The 27,880-nt window shown below is 39.6% G+C and overlaps 1 protein-coding gene across 2 annotated transcripts; it reads right to left on the bottom strand.

Moving 5' to 3' along the window:
- On the bottom strand, positions 1 to 27,656 carry ANXA1 (annexin A1). 2 transcript variants are annotated; one of them, XM_019555218.1, is made up of 13 exons: positions 27,554 to 27,656; positions 22,357 to 22,438; positions 19,309 to 19,402; positions 15,957 to 16,051; positions 14,014 to 14,127; positions 11,981 to 12,071; positions 9,611 to 9,690; positions 8,866 to 8,922; positions 7,382 to 7,475; positions 5,630 to 5,725; positions 2,444 to 2,502; positions 1,450 to 1,572; positions 1 to 379 (listed from the first exon to the last, which is right to left on the bottom strand). In XM_019555218.1, the coding sequence occupies exons 2-13, from the start codon at positions 22,420 to 22,422 to the stop codon at positions 320 to 322; spliced, it is 1,029 nt and encodes a 342-aa protein (XP_019410763.1). In that variant the 5' UTR covers positions 22,423 to 22,438; positions 27,554 to 27,656; the 3' UTR covers positions 1 to 319. The 2 variants fall into 2 exon arrangements, with proteins under 2 accessions (XP_019410763.1, XP_019410764.1); XM_019555219.1 differs by having other exon boundaries at positions 22,357 to 22,436; positions 27,551 to 27,653.
- Positions 27,657 to 27,880: the final 224 nt, after the last annotated feature.

Raw genomic sequence — 27,880 nt, 5'->3', positions numbered from 1 at the left:
TCTTTTTCACAAATTAATTTTATTTGTAAAGCTGCACTTGCCTTGTTAGGCAAAAACTGTCCTTTTACAAGGATAGATTTCCTAAAGCAAACAGAACCTTTAGTATGCTCTTTAGCTTTGGATAAATAGTAGAAAAAAGAGAGTTAATAGTGATATTAAAATATATTTTCCAGGCTATACATTTTCCAGATAGCATGTGTGGACTATAGTCCAAACTAGAGATGCCTCTGTTTAAAGCCTATATTATATTTTGTAAAGGCTGAGACAAAGGTAATGGTCCTTGGCAATGAGGCTGGAATGGATCAGCAGAATCTGAAGTTTAGTTGTCTCCACCGCACAAAGCCACCAGAATGGTTTCGTAATCACCTTTGGTTTCATCCTGGCAATTAGAGAACACAACAAAATATATTATTACAATAGCGACAAGAAGACCCATTGTTCTAAGTCCTCAGAACATGCAAAGGAAGGAATAGTCTATATGACTCAAAGAGCTTATGATCTAAAGTTTCTAATCCACCACGTTTGATGCCCTTGATTAAGTTGGTAACTCGGATTAGTCCTACTAAATGTAATGACACAACTCATCATGCATGAACTTAAGAATGTGAATAAAATATGAAGGTTTGGAGCCCTCCCCTGATCACTTACAAAGCAGACAGTAGCAATGTATACTTTCCTATGCTACCCTAAAGATTTGCCTCAAAAAACCCAAAAAAACAAAACAGATAGGGTTGATGGATTCTTAGTTCCTGCTCAATCCTTGGCTTCTGTGCCAAATCTACCATAAAGCATGACCTACATTGCCACTGCAACAGTTTTTATGCCACACACCGGGAATTGAAGGAATTGAATTAGCCACACTATTTTTTTGGCTACCAGCTACTAGTCTTTTTTCCCCCAATCCAGAATGAATTAAAATTAGTAACCTAAAAGAGAATATCTGTGGAGTCTATTTCCAGTCCTTCAGACTGCTAATTGTAGGATCATAATTATAGGGTGTGGATGGGACCTCATGAGGTTATCTAGTCCGGCCCCCCACTCAAGGCAGAATCATCCCTCACTAAACCATCCTACCCAAGCATCTGTACAACTTGCTTTTCAAAGTTTCCAGGAAGGGAGACGCTGCCTTCTCTAACTAATCTGTTCTAGTGCTTGAGTGCCCTCATAGTCAGAAAGTTCCTCCTACTCTCCAACCTAAATGTCTTCTGCTGCAGCTTGAGCTTAACCATTGCTTCAACTCCTGCCCCCTAGAGAAAAGCCCATCTTCATCCCTCTGTAATCACCCTTCAGATATTTGAAGACTGTTATCAAGTCTCCCCCTCCCTCCATCTTCTCTTCTCCAAACTAACTAATCCTATCTCTTTCAGCCTTTCCTTGAGAGTCATCCTTCCAGGCCTCTAATAATTATTAGTTTACATTCTGTATTTCAGCTGAAATGGAAAAACCTACCATAATGGCTTGGCAGAGAGACACACCATATAGCTTCTTATAATATCCCTTGATCTCATTCATATCAATCTCAGAACGGGAAACCATGATTCTTATCAGTTGCTTGTGACGGGTCCCACAGCCCTGTTAAAAATAGATCATTATTACACTGTTCTTCAATCAGCATAATTGATGGTGTGTAGCGGGTGCACCCCTGAGATTGGCCGTGCACCCCCTGGAAGCACCTTCCGTGAAACTAGAAGTGCTGGCGGAAGTGCACTTCCAGTTCCACCAATTTAGCCGCTGGTGGTTCTGAACCCAGTGATTGGCCACTGGGGGACCACCCCCCCAACAGTTGGCAATCTGGTGCCCCCCCGGACTCAGGAGGCACCAGTCACCCATGATCAGTATAGTATGTGTTAATTTCTACTATATCTGGACATACATTTTTCACATCTGAAGGAATTGCATACACATTCAACAATGGAAAAGAAATAGCTGTTTTGCAGGACCTGCAAACTCTTCTCCCCACACCTGTTTGAAGGAAGAAGAGGTTTGGCTTCCAGAGCCTCTCCTGTCTTTAATATCCTCAGATTCCTCTTTTCAGTCCCCTTCTAATGCAACTCCATTAGGCTTACACTGATACAGTTCCCTATCTCAGCTGTTGGCCCTGGAGTTCCCTTGTAAAATAGGTTGTTAAAGTTAATTGTCATTTGATGAACGTTGACCATTTCAAACATTAATATCTTTAAAATGAGATTTCACTTTGAATATCCACTCTAGATGCATAGAGAGCTAGACAGACAACTAAATTCCTAATAAGAATCACGATGGATGGTTTCCCTAACTCTTTGAGTAATGCAGCACACTTCTTAAGTTAACTCACTTGATTTTCCTCCCCTTTGCTCTTTCCTGAAAAATTTTGTATGAGCACAATGATCTAGCTTATTTTATTGTTGTCCTACTTTTGAAATTGTTCCCTCAACCCTCCTAAATAGTTTTCAGCATAATTTACCTTCATGGCCAGGTGGAGCTTTTCAGCAAAGAAAGCTGGTTTGCTTGTAGCACATTTCACTATAATAGAACAGTAAGTCACAATTATATATGACACTTCATTAACAACAACTACAAACCCACATCCAAGTGTGGGAAGAAAACACTTTTTAAAAACGAAGTAATTCTACCATTACCAGATACATTAGATTAGCAGCATCTGATTTTTCTCCTATTTTTGTATCTTCCTTTAAAATGAACCAGAAATGTCATACTGTATTCCTTCAAATGCTTTAAATTCCTTTAAAACACATACGTTTTATTGTTCCCAATTTAAGAAAGACATTGATAAATAAGAAAGGCAGTTTGTCATGTTAGTCTGAAGTCAGACAGTGAGCTCTTGCAAATTTATGCATCTCTGTTAGTTAAACTATTAAGTGCATTTCTATCCTGCCTTCTACCAATATTAAAGATACATTTACAAAGATACAATGTATGTGGTACAAATAAGGGCTTTTTACATCTGAGTAAAAAAAAAAAGAAAGATACATGTCATTTTCAGAAGAAATATTTTATATTAAAAGGCATGTTAAAATTCAGAGAAATATAGTATGCTACTTTCTTTCCTATTAATCTAGAATTGGATGTCCAGCAGGAGAAGAGAAAGCATACAGAAGAGATTTCTCTTTTGGCAGTTCTTAAATACCAAAGTGAATCTGTTTATTTATTAGGAAATGTATGATACAATTAACTATGCCAACTGGAAACTAACTGTCTCAACAGTGTGTTCAGTATTAAGCAGGTGTGACAATACGCTCTCTTGTTCTGGGTACCTATGTTAGCCATACCAAATTAGTTAAAGTCATGTCTAAGACATATTTGCACAAAATGCTGAGAGTTATTTGTAAGTCCAGTAATGGCAAAAAGTTTCACAACAATGAAGAGCTTTCCCTCTATCAGTCTGTGTGTAGTCCAGTTCAGACAACATGCCAACTTCGTTGCGCTTCAGGGCCACATCCAGATGAGCAGGGGCATGCACTTGCAATAGCACAAATAGCAGTGGCACAAATTTGTGCCTCTACTTTGTGCCACAATGCACACCTCTGCACGTTATCAGTGTTGTGCCCACACATTGCCCCGCTGTGGGCAAACTCCCTATGCCCAGCTCCTCCTGGCTCCCAGAGTGCTGCTCTGACCAGGCTCCATGTGCTGTGGGTTGTGGGGTAGCCTGGCAGGGGGACTGGGTGCCTTAACACAGGGCTAGAATCACAGAACCATAGAAAATGAGGGTCGGAAGGGACCTCAGGAGGTCATCTCATCCAACCCCCTGCTCAAAGCAGGACCCTTCCCAGTTAGATCATCCCAGCCAGAGCTTTATCAAGCCGGGCATTAAAAACCTCTCCATTTAACTTGTTTACCACTTTTCTTATGAGAAGGTTTTCTTAATAGCTAACCTAAGCCTCCCTTGCTGCAACTTGAGACCATTGATCCTTGTTCTGTCATTTGCCACCACTGAGAACACTGAGATCTACCCTCTTTGCAACCACCCTTCAGGTAGTTAAAGGCTGCTATCAAATCCCCTTTCAGTCTTCCTTTCTACAGACCAAATAAACCCAGTTCCTTCAGCCTCTCCTCATACGTCATTTGACCCAGTCCTCAAGCCATTTTCTTTGTTCCTCTGGACTCTCTTCAACTTGTCCACATCCTTTCTATAGTGAGGGCCCCAAAACTGGACACAGTAGCCAGCTGGCTGCCACTATGCTGAGACACCCTGCAACCCAGTCAACCGGAGAGCAGCAGGTAGAGAGCAGGCAGCCCTGGGCTGCCTCCTTTTCCATCTCCACGTGCCTAAGCATGGGGGCTCTGCAGTGGAGCCCCCACACTATGACATGTGGAAACAGGGAGCAGGAAGCCCAGGACTGCCTGTTCTCCTGTCTCAAGGCACATTGTGCCTTCACATGGGGTCTCCATGTTTATCCTGGCAAACGCAATTTTGGCATATTTTGTACCTTTTTTTTCTATTTTTTGTTTTTTTCTGCTACCAGAAAAGAAGTCTGTGGTGTCACAAATCACACATGCCTTGACATGTGTGATTTGTGATGCGGCCTAGAAGAATACAACTTTTGTATGTGTCTGGCTCAACCTACTGTCTGGTTTGTGTTGATCCTACCTAATCTACTTTCCCTTTGGGCTGGCTTGTGTCTATCAGTAACTTGCACAAACTCACACAAAGAGCATGGACAGATGTCATTTTGAACCAGTCTTAAAATTATATTAGTATAAGGTGTTCCAATATAATGGAACAAAACAATTGTGACTTTCACCCTTTTTCATTCAGGGTTAAAGTTACACCTGCTTAGACCACGTTTACCACTATAGGAGCAAATATAAGTATTGACAGCTGAACAGTGGATTGGTGTTCCCAAGCAGTGAGTGCTGTTTCCCTTTGAAAATGGTTCAAATTTTTGTCTGTCTACAGCTAACAAAGGGCCCAAGTTTGACTCCCAATCTGATGGTTACTCAACTGATACGGTGTTTTAAGTGAGGCACTGTTCAGTTCAACCACTCTGTCTTCATTTATACTGTTCATAATAACATAGCAAGGGCCAGAGTAAGAGAAACAAGGAAAATAAAAACATACAATATGCCTTCAGTCTTTACAAGTAAGGGGTTTTCTTTCTTGGAAAAGGCCCCAGGAGGGCGATTTGCAATATTTTATCAGTGCACATAGTAAATCTGCAGCATATTAAAAAAATACAGGCTGGTTTTCATTTCCTCAAGGGCAATTTTATATTGCTTTTGTACCTCTTATTTGTCTGCTGCCTTTTCATAAAGAGATCTTTACAGGGAGTTGAGGACTTTAAATTAAGGTCCCTTTATAGTTCTAGAGAAGTATAAAGTTATCTTACTGTAAATGAGCATTTACAGTATGGGGGTCTGTATGTAAAACATCTGTATTTTAGAAAATTTGCATTTTCATTGTAATTTGCTTTATTTGAAATAACAGTCTGTTCATATTGGATTTTGCAAGTGGTAGCTAATAAACTATATCATGTACAATAATGATGTTAGGTTTTAATTAAAACCAAAATAAGAGATTAAAATTCCTTCCCATGTATATATACAGAACATTGTACTCCCGACCTGTTTATCTATGAAAAAGCCCAATATAGAAACAACAAGTTACTTTTCAAGCAGAATTACATACCAATAGCTGTCAGGCAGTTCTCAATATCCCCTTTCAGCTCCAGGTCCAGCACCTTGTTCATGTCATGTTTGCTGTACTTGGTATATTTCTGGAAGACTGCACACAGATGGACAGCTTAGAGAAAACTGGGAAAACATGCCGTTCTTTCATATACAGGTTCTCTCATGTCTGCCAGGTGGAGAAATTAATTTAACTAGGAGCAAAATCTGATCCTCAAATTAGCAGCCTATGAAAACCTTTCAGAAGAGCTGAACCAGCTAGGGTTTTCAGCCACCGACACAAGAACACAGGGACTGAATCAGATCAATGGTCAAACCCATACTAGTCTGATGTCCTGTCTGTGGAAAAGGACATTAGACTTTCAGAAAAAAATGACATAAAACTCTTTAACAGTTAATTATTCAACAACATGCCCATATTTATGAACTCAGGTTGATAGGGATTCATTTATACCCTATAGCATAAGCAGTCCTTCACAAAGGACTTCACATTTATACCCTGTAGCATAAGCAGTCCTTTAGGGTAAGCCCAAATCGTTTCTAATGTATTCACTTTTGAAGATTGTTTGGGCGTATTTTAACTAAAGTATGAAATGGCAGTCTTCTGCAGCAGTTACTCTATTATTACCACCTAAAATGCATACATGAGGAACATTATTCTTAAGAATAATTTATTTAAGGGGCTTGCCACAACTATGAGTGCACAAAAAACTTATCAAGTGGGTTTTTTTGCTCACTGGATTGAAAAGTAGCTGTTTCCATTGATAAAAATGTCGTTTTAACCACAAAGGTCCAAAAATACTGACATATGGTGTTTTGCAATCACTTAACTTGGTGCTGAGAGACAAACTCCTCTCCTATTGGGAGCAGAGTGGAAACTTCAGGCATTGTTGCTATGACATTCAAGTTTAAGAGTAGAAGATGGAAAGTATTCCACACATTTTCCAAGTACAATAGGAAAAGATCATTCTAATACTAAAATGACCCAAACCCTGGAATTCTTTTAGAATTTTTGAGATTCCATTTCTCCTTTTATGAAGAATGCTACAGCATCTCTGATAACAAATGTTCAGGATCTTATTCTTAAATACTATCAGAAACAGAACTGTAAAATTTATGTTTCACAGTGGGCATGTCTACATGTGCCATTAGTGTGAAGCTTATTGCTCTGCAGTTTCTTGCTCCAGGGAAACTCCCAAGCATGCAGTTTACATGTGTGCCCAGACCACAGCACACTGAGCCAAGTTGGATTAGCCCTGGCTGCCAGGGGGTCCCGGGAGTCAGCCTGCCAACCTGGTACTGAGACCCGGCTCCAGGTGCTGCAGAAGGGCTGGCTGGGACATGAGGGTGCTTCAGTGTGGGCCTAGCCGGCAGGCAGCCCCTGCAGTGAAGCACCCTTGTGCCCCAGCCAGCTGGATCAGCATCTACATATGTGCTGCTAAGCACAAAAAAACAAGTACTAGCCTGTTGCAGAGTTTTTTAGTTTTCTACAGCCTAATATGGGTGCATGTGTGGAAGCCAAGAAGTTTACTGAGCAGTTAATTACTCAACTTTGCACTAAATGTCTTGTGTAGAAGTGCCGCTTGTCTAATTTTGGGCCCCACTCAAATATGCTTTAAAGTGAATAGAAAGATTGGTCTCAAGAAGCACTCAATTAGGTTAGTACTTCTATACTTCTGAGATATTTTAGAGTAATATGCTGAACCTTTTTAAGACACAAATTTGCTGAAACAGACAACTTCATTCAACCTACCTCTTCGAAGATGTGGATAGCTTCTCGTGGTAAGGATAGTAATGAATACGTTCATATCTGTTCCTTTTCTTTTCTCTCCTGCTTCATATAAGGCCTATTTGAAAGCACAGAACTTTTATATATATCATTATTGTGAAACAACTGAAACACTTTATTTCCAACCATGTCACCTAAAGGTAAACATCTGAACCATCGTCTGCATTAACAGCCAAGGACATTCCATAATGTGACATGGATTTCTTCAATCGTCGAACTACAGCAGAGAGCGGTTATCCTTAGGGCTTCCCCCTACACTTGGCTAGTCGCACTAAGTACCCATGGCTTGAATTTCTAAACATTTTTAATAGAATCATATTCTCAGACAACATTTTACATTCCTGAGTGAAGACCTTTCTACTGTATTGTGACATGCTGCTCCCTGTGTCAGAAATAAACAGCTTTCCTAATTCTGAAAGCAAACATTAAATTAGCTCAGATGGGAGTTTCACTGAAACTTTATAAAAAAAGGAGAGATGCATGCTGGGCAGGAGCCAGGAAAACAAGGAACTAGTTTTATTTCCTCGTGTTCCGCAGTTCTCCAAAACTCCTCCCATCAAAATCACAATTGAGCCCCCATTATTACCGCCAATCTCCATGCAGCAAAGATTTGCCAGTAGGCCATTCAGAGCTGAGCAGTTATGCCCAGTTGACCAAGAAATCTATAATGTACCACTTCCCATTCAGGGATAGATGAACTGTCTTGAACAGAACAGGGATCACATACTTTTCACTTCAGGCCTGAAAGCCCAGAAAATACTGCTGATTCAGTGATAAGAGCCTTAGGCACAATAATAATAAACCACATCTTACTAAACTAAAAAGGTCTCTAAGGGAAAGTTCAATAGTATTTAACTCTTCATATGAGCTTCTAAAGTAATGGCTAGCTAACAGTCATTAGATCATTTTGAAAGATTTATGATTAAAAGGGAAAGGTAGAATTAAAAGGGAATATTATGAAGTTGATTTGGCCAGGGTATTACAGGCTTTCCCTATGAATTTTCACCTCAGGGAATGGGAACTCTACTGAATTTTGTGACTACAAGAATAAGGATCACAGGTAATTTCCTAGGAAGGACAGAGACCTCAGTTCTTTTCATGTTCTAACTGCTACATCTTGTAATTTAATTAAAAGATCCCTCTGATGAGCTTTCTTGCAGCAGAGCAAAATCAAGAGCAAAGTGCATGGAGGCCAGTAGTTACATATTCTAGGAATGACTTCAGATTGCTTTCCTTGGTTACGGAAGTGCATATGTATCATGGAATATAGTACTTTCCAAGGCAAGTAGTTCAGCCAAGTCTTAAAGTGTAAATCCTTAAAGGAGAGAGCAGATCATGGAATAGTCTCAGCCTGAGAGAGGAGCTAGTACCAGCTACTAGTTATGGAACTAAATCAGATGAAGAAAAGCACTACATCAGTTGGAGAAAAACATGAAATATATTCTTACCCTTGCATCGTTATCAGCAAGATCATCAGTCACTTGATAATCTTCAGCCCGGTCACCCTAAAAAAAAAATTCCATTTTCATTGATTTTCATTCTATTTATTACAACAATGGAATTTTGTTTCTCTATGTACCCTCAATGCAAAGTTTTAGAGCACTAAGAATTTTCCTGTAATATGATTTTTGAATTTTCAATCCAAAATATTTTTAGAGATTTCATATACAATTTCCTGGACCATTATGGTTACAAGATCATTACAAAAACTATCATACCCACTACTGTATGCAATTTGTGATAGTTTGATACTTGTATATTCCACACAACCCTTCTCTACCATTTGATTTCTTAGCTTTTAAATATGTATATATAAGGTTAATTGTCTAACTTTCTCACACTGCCTTTCTCCAGCTGTTTTTACTATTACAAAGTTTTTGCTAATGTATAGTAAAAATGTTATTTTCTACTTCTGAGCATTCCCCTTCAACTTTCAGTTGTTGTTTTCAATATAATTAAACTCTGATCAATTTTATAAGTGATAAAAGATTTAAATCTTATATAGTGGTCCCAATAGATTGATTTTTTCATTAAGAAATATTTTAAATTATTGTTGTTTTTTAAGTTATCTTTAAACAATATACAAGTAACACGCTTTCTTTAGCAGATATCCATACAATAGAATATCATTGAATCAAGGTGATTCTGTTTTTTATTTCTAATGTTAACTAAAATTATTTAAATGTGACATACCTTGACAAGAGAAAGCAAAGCCTTCTGAAAGTCTCCAGATGTATCTGAAATAATGTCTTGTGCCAGATCCCTTTTAAACACTGAAATAAATCAAAATGCAGCATCTAAAAATGTGGTATGAGGTGTTAAAGAAGTCTTCACTCTCTTCTAGAAAATTATTACCCACAGTTACAATATTCTATCTTAAATATTTGTTTGACAGTATTAAAAAGCTACTCCCTTAATTTTCCCTGTTCAATATCTTTGAAAGAAGTAATGTGTTAATAGTTATTTGTGTGCCTTTTTTCCTTTCTAGTTAAGATAAATTGGGAAATTTGGATTCACATCTAAAATTATCTTAAACCTTGAGGAAGAGAAGATGAAAGTTTTCAGGCTACTGGCTGAGGTCCATCTTATAAGTCCCTTGACACAAATTGTCAGGGGTTTATTATGAGTGTTCAATTGCATGCCTATATTTGTATGTATACTTGCCATGAGATAACTCTTCCAGTTAAATATTTGTACATAGATATGGTAACTTCAATTGCTAACTGGTCAAGTGCATTTTATCCATACTTTCTGCCAGAAAGGGCTTGAGATATAAAACAACAAGAAAGACAATCTGTGATAGAAACTAGGGGTGTGCAAAATTGTCATATTTGATTCAGATTCAGCCTGAATTGGGGGACAGTGATTTGATTTTTTGATTTGGATCACTGTCCCGATTTGATTTGGCTGAATCCAAAGATTCGATGCTGATTCGGAAAAATCAGTGATTTGGCCATAGACATGGCTTTAAATGTTTTTTTGACATACCTCAAGGTACCAGGCATGGCTAGTGAATGCTGCGATGGTGGGGCGGATGGAGCATCCCACAGGGGTGCAGGGGGCCCCCTGCATGCTCAGTGGGAGACTCTGAAGTGTACAAAAATCACTTCTGGGTTCCAACACTGAGCAGGGGGAACCCCCTGGGCTCAGCGATCAGCCTTGGGGGGACACCGGGTGCCTCCCCAGACCCCGAAGGCACCAGTCACTGAGCCAGGGGAAGAGCAGGGGGGTCCCCTGTGTGCTCTGCAGTGGAACCAGAAGTAGACTGGAAGTGCTTCTGGTACACTTCTGGGTCCCACCAAATGTACTGGGGACCCCTCCATGCTCCAGTGGAACGCTCCATCCTCCCTACCATCTTAGCGCTCACAAGCCACCTGGTACCTTGAGGTATGTAGAAAAAGCATTTAAAGCTCTATGTCCGAATCATGGAATCTCTCCAAATCAATTCAGAGGATTTCAATTTGATTCAGAGAGATTAAAGGGTCTCCTGATTCGATTCGGATTCAGAGATTCAGCTGCCAAACCAGTCTGAATCTCTGCTGAATCAAATCAGTGACTGAAGCTTCGCACAGCCCTAATAGACACCATGTCTATGCTGAACAGTGCAGAATGATGTAGAGATACCTGCACTAGCATAAAAGAAAGTCATTTAACTCTGCTTTTTAAAACTTTTTTGAAGTTAGTTTGGGTATCTCTACATAGCACTGTTTTGTGCAATGAAAACATACTCCATATAACCAGAGGTAATCAATCTATTAGTTGCAATTTCTTTAGAGCTAGGGACATAAATTAAACATAAAGCAGTATAAGTGATCAGAAACTGGTTCAAATCTGTAACATAACAGAAGTTCAGAGTATATAAACTGTTTTCAAAAAGACTAAAAGTGATTTAAGGCAAACTTAGATGGATGTAGCATTAGATTGAACTGATTTACATTAAATCAGTTTATTGTACTTCTGTCCCAGATCCAGTCCAGATTCAAGTTAATTCACAGTCCCCCAGAATCCCAGGATTCTTTGCATCTGCCTTGAATGCCCCCCCGCCCGAAGGATGGGTGGGCTAGCCTTGGCCCAAACTGTCTGCTCCAGCCAAGCAGGGAAGCATGCGCAAGTGCCCCCCAGCATCTGGCTTGAGCCACTACAGACATGTGGCTGCATTTCTGGAATCAAAAGTGAATGTCTAAGGGAGAGGGGAAAAAAACAGGCAATAAGATTGTGCCTTTTGCATTCCAGAAAGCATCTAAAGCCTCTTTTTCAGTATTTGCTGGTACTCTGCCAGAACTGTGGCAGTTAATGAGCTTCTTCCTTCCACTGTAGGGTTTTACTGGATCCAGAAGCAAGGCCAGCTCTTCTGCTTACTTTATTAGCAGCTTTTTTAGCCATGTTTAGCACCTTCACCACCACTCCTCCCATGTAAGAAGTAAGGTATAAAGCTTACTATGTCTACTCTGGAGGTTCACAGGAAGAGAGGCTGGGAAGACTGTCTCTCCTGTCCTACTGAATCAAATTTTAATATGCTCTAATGACATGTCCTGTTCATAATTTTTTTCAGCTATGAATTACCTTCCTTATAGGCCCTGTTGGCATCTCTGATTTCTCTGTTGGTCCTTGAAGCCAGAATCTCAATTAAGGTATCTTCATCAGTTCCAAGCCCCTGTTAGAAAAGTGTTGAGTGAATTTTATCTGACTTTATTTAACGAGGGAAACACAATATCAAGAGGTACAGAAACACACACGATAGCTGTAATAACAATGCCCTAGATTATAGAGGAATAAATCTGAGAAAGTATAATACAGCTGGGAGCCATATGCAGCAATTCAAACCTCCGAGTAAATCAGAAATTATAAGTATTTCTTCCCATCTCATCATTTAGACTTACTATAACTCCTCTTTATCATATTTAATCCTACTAGCTCCTGAGAGAGATGTTAAAAGGACTGAACAGCCTATGGGCAAGACTCATACTGCAGGACTATGGTAGAGGAAACTACATTTTCTTTTTTTTTTTAAATTAGTAATTTAATGAACACTATGGGGAACTGACTGAAGAAAAAGTGTGTATCATTTGTTCGATCTTTGTCAAAGTCTGCATTTGCCAAATGAGCTTTGCCTTTGGGTATGTCTCCACAAAATGCCTGGCATTAAAATGAGCTTCGTTTCATCAAAATTTGTACTTGCCTGACTATAACTTAACTTTGCAGAATGAGCCTTACCTGCTTTATGAGTTTGATATAAGATAAAAGAAAGATCATTTGATTTTTTTTCCCCTAGGCAATTACAATCATTATTTTTTTTTCATGTGCTACCTGAAATCTTCCTTGTTCAGGCTACCAAATGTCTACCAGTTAAAGGCCAAATCCTCAGAAGTCTTGGCTTATCTACCTGATGAGTCTTGATTGATGCAACTAAAATCAATATTATCATTCTTTATGAAACATGTATCGGCACTTAGCAAAACAAAAGGGAATGCTTTAGTATGAATATTTTACTTCCTGGTCATTTAGAACCAGAATGGTACCATTTTCCTGAGTATTATACACCTCCAAATAAGACACATCCTTTTCTTGAGGAAGTAGAATGACGATGACTTTTACAAAAGTATGACTGCACAGAGAAGGGACAGAGCCTATTCTTCAGTTCATTCACCCTTCCTCTCCTGCTCAGGCAACAGTTACAGTTTTAACCCTTGCACAGCTGAACTGTCACCAGTGTTTAGCTGTTCAGCCAAATGCTGAAACTGCAGCTGTTGCTGAAGCCTAGACTCCATTGGAGGAACTAGGATTTTGAAAAGGAATAAAACAGTTGTAGGGCTATGAAGCATGGAGAGAGAGACCAGGAGTAACTTACAGACAGCAACATTTCTCAAGAAAAGATAACTTAATTAGTAAAACATCAAGAGCATTAAAAAGGAAAGTGGGTCATTAACAACTGTGGAGTGAAGATTCATTAACAGTAATCAGGTAGATTATAATAAGTCATAAAATTAATTGGTTTCCTCCCCTCAGCACTATGTGGATAGAAATGCCACGGCTGCTGCTGCTGGTCAGTAGGTTTGAAATTTTGGGAGGGAGAAAGAATGAAGGTAGTATAAGACCATACCCCTGCATGCTCCCCCTGGATCTCCCTTTGCTGAACTCCACCCTTCCTTTCCCCATGACTTCTGGATGGAAGAGAAGGCAAAGAAGCAACAGTCATCTTGCTGCATCTCTAAGTTTCTATTTTAGGCAGCAAAAAATTACCTTCCTCACTTAAGACATGCATCCCAATTTTGGAAGGCTAATTTTTGGGGAAATGTATGTGTGGTATAGAAAAAATACAGAAAATAGAAATCTCTGTCTGAAGAGGTAAATCAAAATGGTTTGTGCTATATTGAAACTGTTTAGCAATGGCATCCATCTTGACAAAACTCGAAATAAATAAAACAGAGCGTGACCTTATTCAATATTTTGAAAATAGAAATAGGAATCACTACATTTCACATTTGCTATTTGCCATCACAGACACTATAAGAATATAAATATATTGGAAATAAAGCAAGGGTAGCATTAAAAGGAGATTCTAAACTGAGAGTTTTGCTGCCATATTCCTGCCATACCTTCATGGAAGCTCTGAGTTCTTCAGCATCAAATTCAGCTGGAGTTTTCAAGAGAGCCACAACAACATCTTCAAGTTGGCTTTTCAGAGCTTTTTTCAGAGCTTCTTCAAGAGACTAGAAATGAGAAAGACAATTGTGTAAGCTGGGAAATATTAGAAAATTATAATTCTGAAGCACCAGTAAATGAGTATGATGCATGACTTATAAGCAATACTTCTCACCTACTGGTGAAGAAAACTTTCACCCTTCCTTACTGGGGGGGTGGGGCGGGGGAGAGAAGGAGGATATTCTAATCTTTGTAAACCTTATCAACTTTTAACTTATTACATTTTGAGTGATATTAAAAAAAAAGACGTCAAATGTGCTCTCTTTTTCTATATACTGCTCTGAAGAAAATAATGTAAGATGTGATTGTGATTTGCTTGCATAAGCATTTTTGCAGGTGGTCTTGGATTCAATCAGTTACACCTAGAGGGGGTAGCATATTATAAAGAAAGTTTTACAATTATACGTAACCTGGCAATGTGAGATATGACTGGTTGAGGGTTAGCATTGAATTTTAACATACTACTTACCTAATTTTCAACCAGAAGTAAGCCCATATTTTCACTGTATCTAGCAGCAGTGACTTCATCTAATGGTATTTCAGTATAGACAAAGTATTTCCCAACACATGGCCATACTAATTGTAATGAGAGTCTGTCATGTCTAGTGAGACAGCAATTGTGATGACTTTTTTCCTGCTTGTTTTTATAAATAATCTAAATATTAGATAATCCTATTTTCAGTAATCAGTGTTTTTATGATTCTGTGTCTCATTCTGTACCAGTCCTTGCATACTCAATAATATAAAGCACTAAGCTCTTTAAGCTGTTAAAATTCTGTTTTAATTTAGGTCTTAATAAAATAGCATAATTGCAAAATTGAGGCTTCCTTTCTAGGAGGTTTAGCTGTAAAGACCACAGTGAGATATTTTGAAAAGGAAGACAGGAAACAGATCAAACGGAGGAATTTTATTAGACTGGATTTATTAGGGAATCCTTAAAAGTCACTTCAGGGGGAATAACTTGATTCTTGGTCTTTGTAATTATCCTAGGTAAAGACTTGATTTTTAAATAATCAACACATGAAAATTAGTATTTCAGTCTATGAACTAGGGATTATTGTAGGGGAAGTGAATAGCTATTAACCTTTTCTACAGATGATATAACAATTTTCCATCCTAGCATAAAGCAATTGTGCTGTCTATACCACTCACTAAGATGGACTGCCATGCTTCTCAGTGGGCAGATGTGGAAGTGAGGTAAGGCTACTCACCTGCATCTTTTATCACTCTTTTGAAATGATATCAACAGCATCCATGGATGCACACAGAGAGATTCACCTCCAAAATGTCTTACAAATCACAGATATCATCAAATTTACCCTTATGCAAGATGCATCTCCCCACAGCCAAAACATTCACTTGAGCCAGTCACAGTCCAGCCCCTAATGTTTTGTTGTCTATTTACCATTAGACTGACAGCTGTATGAACACCCCAGAAATGAACTCATTAATTCCTCTCCTCTTATGCTGACAGGTACCTTGGAGCATGATTCCATGAGGAACAGATTGCCTGCAGAAGTGTTAGCAAGAGCTCTGAATTCCCAGTGACGCAAAAGCAGTCCAGTGGCATTTAGTGGGACAAAATAAGATCCTGCAATCAGTATCTTAGATTTTGCCACAAAACAATTACCAGATACCCAAAAGACCATTGCATTACAAATCTGAGAGTTCAACATATTTGCAGTACAGCTCTATCAGCCCCAGGCACAAACTTGAGCCACTAAATAGGGAAGATTCACTGTAATATTTTGTTGCAGGAAGTTAACTACATAGGCCCTGATGTCTAATAAAGAAAAACCTGAAATTCAAGTTTTGTATAAATAGCAGCTTACTGTACCTTTCCTTTAGTCTGCTGGTAGACAGCTTTGATCTGCTGGCGTTGCGCATTGGTTCTTTTAGTCAAAATTTCAATGATGGTTGCTTCATCCACACCTGCAAATGATGAAAAACAAATGTTGCAAATCACATTTGTAATTCATCCTATTTGTTTGATACTAACTCCATTTAGTTATTTAATCAAATCCTGATATACTTTATTCTCTGCAATATTCTGCTGGACACATTTACATGAAAAATAAAATAAAAAAATCATTATGATTTGTCATAATTAATAGTTATGATTAGTCAAGGAGGCAAGTAAATAGGTCCCAGTAAGCCACTGAAATCTACATCTGCTGCAGTGGCATACACAAAGTCATTGAAATGTTCTGAGTAAAAAAACAACTCTGAAGTATAATTAATCAAATATTAACAATATGTTAGATACTGCACCCATGTTTAACTTCACTAAATTTAATTTAAAAACTCTGATATTAGTCACAAAGCATGTGAACTTCAGTAAAGCCAGAAGAGTAATTGAATATTTAGCACAATGGACACCCAACTGCAAGCTACAATGTCTTGTCAGGCACATTGTGCCCAACTCTACTCCCAGGATGTGGCAAATGTGGGAGTCCCCAGCCAGACACAGTGCTGGTCTCCCACAGTGCTGGTCTCCTGCCTATCTTTCCTGCCATGCCTTGCTGTTAAGTAATTTACGATCTTAATTAGGCAGGAGGCTCCCTATTGAATGCCCTGTTCTCCTGGTCCTGTGTATGCAGGTCCTATCACCCTTGTACTGCATCCCAAGCCAGCAGATGTTGCTCATAGCTGTGTTAAGCTCTGGCCTGAGGCTGGGCCCAACTCCTCACAGTGTTGAGTCTTTTCCATTCTGCCCTACTAGGGCCACACTCATACCACCTCCCTCTCAGAGCTCTCACCTGGTCTCTTTCATCCTGCCCTTCCTGGGCCTCACACATACCACACCCTCTCTGCCAGGGACCACATTCACCCTGACCTCACCTGGAGGGTCCTCAGGCTTGCTACTCTTTACTTCCCGGCCAGGAAGCATGCAGCCTTTTGGGCATCTCCCGTTACCCTCATCTGAGCGAACACTGGGCAGTTCACAGAATGCTGTGCTGACTCTGCCCCTGGTCTCCTGGCCTCATAACTCCCCCCAGCTGCTCTCCATCAAGGGGATGATGGCTCGCCCCCTGTTCTCCTCACAGCTTCTCCTCTGCTGCCCTCCAATCAGCCTCTAGCCCACCTGTGGCCTCAGGTACCCAAAGACTTATTTGGATCTAACTCAGACCCACATGCTAGCAGAGCCTCCACACAAACCCCTGCCTTCAGGGCCCCAATTCATGCCACTCACTCACTGGGCTGCACCACTACCACTCTCTACTGCATCCCATACTCTGGAGTCCAGGATCAAACACCCCCACAGACTCAGGTGCTGCTCAAATGCCTCATGCCTGTGCCTCATGCTCATGCCTCACACCCTCTTCCCAGCACATCAACTTCTCACCCCCTCTCTCAGGGCCTCAGCTGCTCCACTCATGGGGTCTTCCACCCCTTCAAGTTCTGGGACTTCTTGAAGCTAAACTGGCCTCATCTCCAGGGTCTTCCACCCTTTCAGACTCAGGTGCTTCTCAAAGCTTACCCGGGCTTCACTACTCCCCTTCAGGGTCTTGTACCCCAACGGACTCAAGTGTCCCATATGGACATCACTGGCCCCACTACTCCCTTCATTGTTATCATGTAACCCACCAGGCAGTGGGAGCAGGGGTTCAGGCACGCTGACCCGCCTTTTACTGGGATGGTCCTTGAACCTGGCATTTAAGTGGCCCTGCCCCACCACAGGCAGGAACACCAGGCCTCCCTATCCCAGCAGGGTGCAGTTTTAGGTCATGTCTTGGACCAGGAGCCTCCAAGTCACCCCTCAGCTCCTGCCCTTATCTCTGTGCTATCTCCAGAGCAGCAGCTCCACTGGGAGATGTTCCTTCCTCAGCACCAGGCAGCAACTGCTGCCACCAGTCCTGCTGACTTGAGTCTTAAAATGGCCACACGTCAAGACTGGGCTGCACCTGCCTGCTGCTTGGCCCCATTCTTAAAGTGATAGAGCACCATGAGTGCTCTGACATATGCCTTTCCCCTTAAAATGGTTCCTGGGGGTGGGGGTGTTTTCCCTGCTGCTTAGCCAACAACCCCCCCCAGAGCTTGCAACTTCCCTAAGTGGTGAGCACCCCACTGGTGGTCTTCCACACATGGCTGCCAGTCCTGAGTACAATTTCTCTCTCTTATCTCATAGTTTCATAGTTTCATAGTAGCTAGGGTCAGGAGGGACCTGAGCAGATCATCTAGCCTGATCCCCTGCCACAGGCAGGAATGAATGCTGGGTTCACAGGACCCCAGACAGGTGATCATCCAACCTCCTCTTGAATTTGCCCAGGGTAGGGGTGAGGACCACTTCCCTGGGAAGTTGGTTCCAGATTTTGGCCACCCTAACTGTAGAATATTGCATTCTGATCTCTCCACCATACAAATGCTTGAGCAAATTTAGCCAAACTCTGATAATCCTATGCTGCCAATGCACTGGGACATATTCCACCCACCAATAGCTTGGCTTCCCTCAAGATGTCCTATATGGTCCACCCTTTAAAAATCCTTTGACTTTTCCTTCCTTACTCAATGGCATGAAGAATAGTCAGCACAAGCACCAATCAATCACCACTTCATCTCTGACCCTACAGTCAGTCAACCAGGATTTAACTAGCCATGCTGTTATTGGCTAGTTAACCATTTTTGAACTGGACAGGGTCACTGTGCCTCAAACCTATACCAATCAGTGACAACAAAAGTCCTCATGGACAAGTTCAAACCATGTCTCACATTGTTAACTCAGGTCCATTTACTATGCTACCTAGGGTCCTCAAACTCTTCAAACTGGTGATAACATCACCTTAATATTCCTGAAACAATATCTTGAAACTGCATATGCTAAATAAATGCGTTTAGCACAGTATCAGCATAACCATTTCTTCTAAGGGGCATTTCATGGAAACCAAATCCAAAGCATTAATTTGGCATATTATAAGATGCTCTTCTGATTTTCTACAAATTAAATAGTTAACCTGGGTACAATAAATGCAAAAACTAAATGTAACGTAAAAATCTGAAACTGAATATATAGTCAAAGGATCCAAACCACTCAAGGTCTCTGTTATGTGCTGTAAGGAAAATACAGTAGTTTTGATGATTTGCTGGGTTTTTAGATATTTTATGAGGTGCGCTATCTTGTTTGCCGTTGTATAGACTCAGCTTTTCTAAGGGAAAAAACTAACGCTGTATGGTATATTTATTGCTCTTACCCTTAACAGTCATAGCTTGGTCCAATGCAGCAGCATCAGATGATGGATTGAAGTTAGGGTATGAATAGACTGCAGATCCACCTTTTGAATGTTTCTAAAGGAAGCATAATTTGGTCATTTACAAGAGGGTCTTTTTATGTAAAGAATAAGCTTCTACAGATTTCCTAATTGAGAGAACTATGTATTCAACATGGATGTTGATGCCTTTATCAAGAAACAAAATGTAATCCCTTTGTTCTGTCATTATCAAGAGAGGGACAAAGTACCGAGCATGTGCACTGTATAAGTAAAAGTTATATCACTGACTAGATGTGTACTCTTGGCCAAGTTGCTTAGAGTTTGTCTATGCAAACAAACTCTATGCTAGCACTGTGCATACCATTTTTGGAACCAGAAGTACAGTGTGGTGCATAACCAGAATTGTTAATATAGTGTTGTGCATGAGCTAATAAACTCTACTTATCAATAAAAATCCACTCCTTGCTTATGTGACTATTTAATTATTGATGTAAAGTGGAACACCTTCAACAAAAGAGATTGAGAGTGCCACAACAGAGGATACTGTGTAGCCCAGGGTACTTTCCTGGATTCAAATTCCTGCTCCATATGAGGCAGTAAAGAGAACTCAGACCAAGTCTCCTATATCACATGTGAGTGATCTAATCTCTGGGTTATTGGATAAAGTTGAGGGGAGAGGAAGTGTGACATTATCGCAGGTCCTCCCTTCCTTTCCCATTTTATCTGAGGTTAGGCATGTTGTGAGCATAACATGTTGTTAGGCCTGTTGTACCACAGTCTGTGTTCTGTATATGCCCAAGAGTAGAAATTACTGGCAGAAATGTAGACTCTTGAAGAACTACCCAGGGTTTGGTAGAATTCTGAGGATTTTGTATTTTAAATTTAGCTGCTTACAGTGGTAGAATAAGCAGCATTTCCTTTGTGAACACAGCCTGTTATTGATGTCATAGCACCAGTACAAATCAGAAGAGACTCCATGTAAATCACAATTGGGTAACAAAGTGAAAGTACAAACCAAAGCAGTTCTTAATCCTGCTGTGCTTCTCTTTACCTAGTTTTGAGTTACTCAACTCAGATGTGTTGTGATGCTTCAATAATTAATTATTGTGAAATGCCTTGAAATCCATGTGTGATATATTTAGGTATAAATCTCTTTGGTTCTAAGACATTAAAAATGTTGATAGCACAACATTAATTTGGTTAAAATACTAGCAGGCAAATTCCTATATAATTAGTCTTCTGTTTTCTGTATCATCTGTCTTATTTTACTTGTTTGCCTTTTCTCTATCTTCAGTGTGTATATTTTAATGAATTGTGGATGAAAATGACTTTAAACATACAGCCTACACACAATCGCAGAGACTGCTCCAATGAGCTACTATTCCAGCTCATTGGACCAGACTTGATTAATTAAGTCCACTGGAGTGTGGAAAATATTACGCTCCAACAATCTCCTGTGTCTCATCTATCAGCATCCCTGCACTTAAAAATGGCAGCAGGGTTCTTGAACTAAAGCTGATTTGACGAACTTTAATTCAAGTGCCCCTATTTTAAGCACGGGAATGCTGATACACGACATGCAGCCACGCTTTAATTAGAGCAGGTCTCAGATCCACTCTCATTGAACACCCCCCCCATGCGCGCGCACACACACACACACACACACACACACACACACACACACACACACACACACACACACACTCGTGGAGCACGTGTAAAAGTGCCCACAGAAGCCAAGGTGCTGGGTGTACACACCTCAGATATCTCATGTAGTCAAAATAAATTGCTTGATATACCTGAAAATATTCTTATGTAACTAAGCAAATTGTTTGGATAGCTTTTTACCATCCCAAAATCAGTCTACATTGTTTCTAAACATATACAGATATGTCAGCAAAGGGGAGGAGTGGTGAGCTCTGGTGGGTAGAGGTGAAGATTCAAAGACCCTGGCTGTTGCTGCTGTTACCATGACTTGGATTTATTGGGGAGCCACCATTCTGGCACCTCTATAAGCTGGTGCTTGAGGCTGATGCCCCACACATCCACCCCTAGTTACACAGTTGCTCAGGTGCACCCTCTGGCTGCCATGAAAAATTCCTTCAGCTGTTGCAACTGGTCATGAAAATAATTCTGGCTGCTGGTGGTGGAAAGAAGGTGTTGTATTAAGGAAAAGGGATTGTAGACAAAATGCTGCTGCTTGGACAGCACACAAAACTGGAGAATAGCAAAAATAAGCCCACCTATCTGGTCCTTGACCAACCATAGTTCAGCCAGCAGTGTGGATCCTGTGCTCTGTATTTGAGTTTGTGCTATCTCCATCCCTACTAAAGTTTGTTTCTTCAGTGATACTAGTATTATGTTCACCACTGAAACATTGGAGAGACTGCAGCATATTCTTTCCTTCAAAGAAAGAAATATGTCTGTATAAATCTATTAAATTGATTTTTAGTACTTCTCTCTGATAGTCCATATATGATATTCAGAGACTCTTTCTACCTTAAACAGTTCTACTCCAGATGATAAAACATTTGTAGTTTAAGAATGAAAACATATATATGGATTACATCTTTTCTTCTTTCTCATTACAAACTAAGATTTGTGGCTTCTCATCCTTTGTTTTACAGCACTCTGATCTAGATTCATGTATCCTCTAGTTTTAGATATCCACATTTCCTTATGTGTCAGACTGACTCATTTTAGCTTAGCTTCTTCTAATATTAATGACCGGTGTTAGAGAGTGACACTTTGTTACACTAACTGAAATGGCTTGCCAAATAGGTAGTGGATAACAATGTTGTAGAGTTATCTGATACTGAATTTGCTAGCTTAAGTTTATATGCTAGAAGTATCTTGGATGAAATTCTGCTTTCAGAGGAACTTTGTTATTGACCTCCCTCCTTGAACAAATAAAACAAAGCCTTATAGATCACTGTCACTAATTTCTACTTTCTGATAATGCTAATATTAATTGTACTTCCAAAGTCACTTGCAAATAAACTTTGTGCTCTGGAGGGTTAAAGTACTTACAATGCAGTCCTGCTCTTGATTTTCCATGAACCAGGACTGCTTCAGAAATTCTGATACAAAAGACATCTTGATCCAAGTTTCTGCAGGAAAGAAAGAGATAAATGTAACACTCATTGGATGTCTCTACATGAGATGTTTACTATTCACAGAACTAAATATGTACTAATTAGGGAGCATTAATGAATGTGTAGATGTGCCCATTTAATCCCAAAGGACTTCGCACACAAGTGGACCACCCAAAGTAGTTACCATCTTACTGTTTTTAGTTGGAAGTTCTGCAAGTAACATTTTGAGGTTTAGGCCGCAAAGGTTACAGTCTACAGTAACAATGTTAGGGGTATGTAATAACGGTACTGTACTCAGCAATTGCTCACACACAAAATTTATGTAAATACATAAGGTTGGTAACAACATAGTTGTCATGCTGAATCAGACCAATGATTTGTCCACTTCAGGATCCTGCTTCTAAGCATATACAGTAGCCACATCTTTAAAGCATGTATAGTAACAAAACCTTCAAAGATACAAGACACTATACTTAAGAGATGGGCATTGGCCCTAAGGCTGGGAAGTTTGTATTTTTTCAATAGTTATTGTATTAATTCTGAATATTAATTTTATCCACATGAATGTATAAAATCTTTTGAGTGCAGTGTGTGTAAAAACTGTCTTCTTTTTCACAGTTTGAATTTGCTGTTTTTAATTTTATTGACTATGTCTTGATCTTGTATTGTAAGATAGATTAATAGAAGCACCCAAACTATCTTATCTATGCTATTTATTTTGATTACTTTAATCACGCCCCTTCTTATCCTTATCTTCCAGTTTTTGCTAAGTACTATCCATGGTAGAAAAAGGAAAAAAGAAATGATATGCTCTGTTCTTCTTCACAACGGAAAAAAATGTATTCAGCCAGAATGCATGGGCAGTGATTATACTTTCCATTCACAATGGTTGTTCAGCTTGCAGTATGTAAAAATTCTGCTTTACACTAATATATTGTGTGTGAATATACTTGTTGTTATCTCATTTTAATTGTGTAGCACCATAAAAACCTCAGTGAAAAGAGTACTTTCCACTATAAATAGTTTAAGTTTAGTAAAAGGAGCCCAAATAAGCAGGCTATAGAGATATTAAGCCACAGGGAAAACACAAAGTAAAATTAATGTTGCTGTTTCACACCTTCCCCAAAAGACAAGATGTAGAGCAAAGCACTGAAGCTTCATGCTTACCCTACCATACTTACTAAGGTGTCTGTGGGGGATTCATTAAAAGGGCTTGATCCAGTCCTACTTAAGGTAAATGGAGACAAATGGCCATTTCAGGATTTGCTTAGGTTCAAAGAGCAATGTGTGATGCCACCACAAAAAGACAGCACTTGAAATACTGCTATATTAAAAATGGGTGTTGATGGATGTTGCTGCTACATCCCATCCTCTAAGCTCAAAATATTACTAACAAATAAAGGATCTGACCATATCCTGATGTAACTTATGTAATCAGTATCTGAGCAAAGCATTCCCCAAACTCATGTTAGAAAAACAATTTGCTGGAAACTCTAGGTTCTTTACTCTTTTGCCAGAATCCTTACCACTCAGATCACATTTGTGTCATTACAGTACTTATGTATAATGCTAAGGTCGATGGCAAGGGCAGTGTAGGATTTTGACATGTGAGCACATAATGAGAAAAGCGATCCAGTCAGGGGATCCAGCTCACAGCTGAAAATGGCAGTAATTTCATTAGACAATGCAGCAGCTCAAAGAGAAGCAGATTAATGTTGAACTGATCAGATGGTGGAAAAATAAATCATCCCCTCCTTCCCTCTCCCAAATTGATTTTGCAGACACTGCATTATCTCTCATATTTCTAGAGAAAATTCTTGAAGTTACAATGTCAGGCATTTTTATAACAAAGTGAAGAAAAGGAGTGCATTGGCCATGCATTTGGAATGTCGTCTCTTTTGTCAGTAGCTTACAGCTTTAGCGTGATCTCTAAAATATGAGTCAAATTTTGTCTTTGCATTCCTGTGTATGTAGAAAAAACATTTAAAGCTGTGACTATGGCTGAATCACTGATTCTCCGAATAAGCATTGAATCTTCAGATTCAGATTTAGCTGAATGAAATCAGGACAGTGATCCAAATCAATGAGTCAGGCCAAATCTGAATCCAATCAAATATGGCCCACTTCTCACACCCCTATTAATTAAGGGCTGTACTCTTACTCAGTACCTTAATACATTATCTAATACTATAGTGATTCCTTCAGCTGGAATATGAGTGTGGTAAAAAAAGATAGATACTGTCTGTGCTCCTAGGTATGACTAATAATGTCTACTGTACTTTTCATTAAATAGGCATAGGTATAACCAAGTTCTTATTTACATGTAAAAGTTCATAAATCAAATTGACTGGTGTCTGGCCTAGGGTGCCCCAGATGAGAAATCCCACAGTTACCACTTTTAGCCAGAGTAAAGCTGTAGGAAAAGGTTCTGTTGCCAATCACTCTCCCTCCTCCCACTGCAGGCACCCTGTCTTAGGGCAGTGTTTCCCAACCGGTGTGCCATGGCACACTGGTGTACCATCAAACATGAACAGGTGTGCCATGGAATTTTAGAAAAGTCACACAAAATAATAAATGAAATTTTCTATATATAAAAAGGGCTTAGTTCATCTGTCTGTGTGCCTGTCTGTCTGTAATGCTCTGGGAGGGGAGACATAGCTCCCCGTGTGGAGTGGCTCCAGCCAGTGCCATGCACCACCCCTCACCTCCTCGCCCCCGCCCCGCCCTGCTCTGTGCAGCTGTGGCAGCACGGGGCAGTGGGTAGCAGCAGGGGCCATATTATCTGTTGGAGGCAGAGGGAGCAGGTGGTATGCTGCAATGTTTTAAAATTTAAGTGAACCGTGGGATGGAAAAGGTTGGGAAACTCTGTCCTGAAAATAGTCAGTAGGTGGAAGGAGGCAGAGTTTCACAAATTCTCAGTTGGCAGAAGGTCCTTAGAGAACTATATCAAATTGCTGTAAGATCCAAAGGTGCTCTCATTTATCCTGAGGCTGGGCCAATAATACCAATGATTTCAGGTAGCCTGCACCTGCCCATTAATGATCCATTCTCTCCTTTAAAAGATTGAAGGGGATCTGCCTCCTTATTTTCTTTTAGTACAAGGACACTTTGGCAATTAAATCCATCCATTTTCTCCTAGTACAAGTATAGAAGTTTTAACTCTAAAATACCAAAGATGATAATTGCATTTGGGAAGAGTCAGAGACCTTATTCCGATTGTGTTTTCATTTATTCTATAAGCTCAGAAAGGTAAGCATTTCACCATATAGACTTTGTTCTTTTTCACTCATTTTAAACCAACTGTTGATTGTAGCAAAATGACAGTTTACCAGAACTGACAGTGAAGTCTTTAAAGTTTTTTTGAGGACAATAATAGACTTCCTAAAGATTAAAGGTCCTTCTTGGGTCCCAAGGGTTCATGAGGTCCTTCTTGATAGCAAGAGGCTAAAGTTAGCAGAGGCGATGGGTGAGAGAGCTATTGCAGTGAGAGGATTTGAACTATGGAGGGAGTCATAAAGCAACCCAGGAATCAGAACGGTGTAGCACCTCCTTCAAATAGTCCCTCTAGTCCCTGACTCTGGGTGGGAGGTAATAACAAATGGCCTTAACAGTAAGGGAGAAAAGGTGGCCAAGCTGCAGTTATGCTAGGGGAAAACAGTAACATTTATTCCCATTTCACTAGACAGGGTACTTAAAAAGTGATCTGGTTAATTTATCAGGATTTTGTTCATAATTCATTCCACTATGCATGCCTGAATTTCTTTACAGCCCACATTAAGAGGAGGTAGCTTAGGAGTTGGAGCTCCTCTTCGGTGGAAAACCTTACAATTTTAAAATCTGTTTTAATTGTGAATTGGAACAAAACACTCTCTTTCAAAGTTTCCTAAAAAAAAAATAAATCTTTATTTCTGATTTAGTTTTTCTCATTTTGTAAATACTTTTATTATTAGTTTGTAGTATAAGGTGGAAAGAAATGCAAAATGAAAAGTCAAAACTTTCCATTACAGTAAGGGTTACTGAAGTGATTCATTTTGTTTTTTCAAAAAACATGTCTGTGGCATTAACATGTCTGCCTGGAAAATGTGTGTCGCCATAAAAATATCAGCCATCTGTATTTGCAGTAATAGGAAATTACAGTTAGATACCACTTATTATCTTTTGGGGGGAACCAAAAAAGGATATTTAGTCTCAATTTATTTTTACAGGCATGACTCCCACTTTACTTCAGTAAAGCTATACAGGTTTCACTCTACCCTGGGACTAAAATCAAGCTATACCTTTCCATACCATTTTTCTTCCAAAGGACATTTTCCATCTATCGTGCATTTGATATTGTGTGGATACAGTCACCCGGTCTTACAAGAAGTTAATGTTATTAGACTGGACATAAGAGCAGATACACTGCCTGCATACTCCTGTAAGTATCCAAGAACCACTGCATTTGTTTTACATTAAGAATACATTAAGACCTTGAAAAACCTGTTCTCTGGATACAAAAGAACAGATCTGGTTGAAACAGCCCCACCCTTAGCAGCAACAACAACAAAAACGGAAATCCTGAGTGGATCAAAACGCAGCTCCTCCACTGACTTATTCTTACTCATATAGCTACATACATATAAAAAAAAAGACATTATTTTCTTAGACATTTCTTTATATGTGATATCTTGCTTTCACTTAAGCCAGAGTGTAGGACAATGAGTGCTCTGCTAGTGTATTTAAGCAGTTAACTGGTATCATAGTTGGAGCAGTTAAAAAAAAAAGTTTCCATATAAGGCATATTTGTTCCTTTGTGCCTTGTAGTCTAGCTATAAAATAGTTCTCCACAGTAACCAATAGAAAAGGAAACCAACACATTCCAAGCAAACTTGTCCTTCAGTTCTTAAAAACAATTCAAGATTTCTTATGAAGATCAAGTAAGAAACAACACTGGTGACATTTCCAGCCCCTACATTTAAATTTAGTACTTTAAAACTAAAAAATGAATTACTATGCTGACCATGCTCATCTCTGCCTGTGCCAACAAAAGCAATCTGCAGAAAACTGCCCGGAGTCACTTGGTAAATGTAGCATATCCTTGCTAAAGTTTGCTAAATCAAACTGAACCCCACGAAGAATTGAAAACATACCTTTTTTGTCTCACACAGCTCAAAGTTTACTTCTCTGGAAGCTATGGACTGGAAGAGCAAAGCCTCAGGCTTGTGATTTTATAAAGCCATCTGAGAGACCACACCTAGTAACCAGAGTATTTCTACAACTTTAGTGATTGGCTGTTCATAGTCTGAAAGCTAAATATGGGTCCCTTCCAAAGCATACATACACATGCAAAAATGCATTGCAAAACTGCTCACTGAAATAAACCAAAAGCAGATTTCAGAAGAAAGGGAAGACTAACTATAAATAGTTTGATACTGCAATTTTTTACATTTCTGGGGTCAGATCCTCAGCTGGTGTAAACT

The sequence above is a fragment of the Crocodylus porosus genome, unplaced genomic scaffold (genome assembly GCF_001723895.1).
Source record: "Crocodylus porosus isolate Cpor-Errol unplaced genomic scaffold, CroPor_comp1, whole genome shotgun sequence".
In the NCBI taxonomy this organism is placed as follows: domain Eukaryota; kingdom Metazoa; phylum Chordata; order Crocodylia; family Crocodylidae; genus Crocodylus; species Crocodylus porosus.
This window is presented reverse-complemented; position numbering and strand designations above follow the sequence as displayed.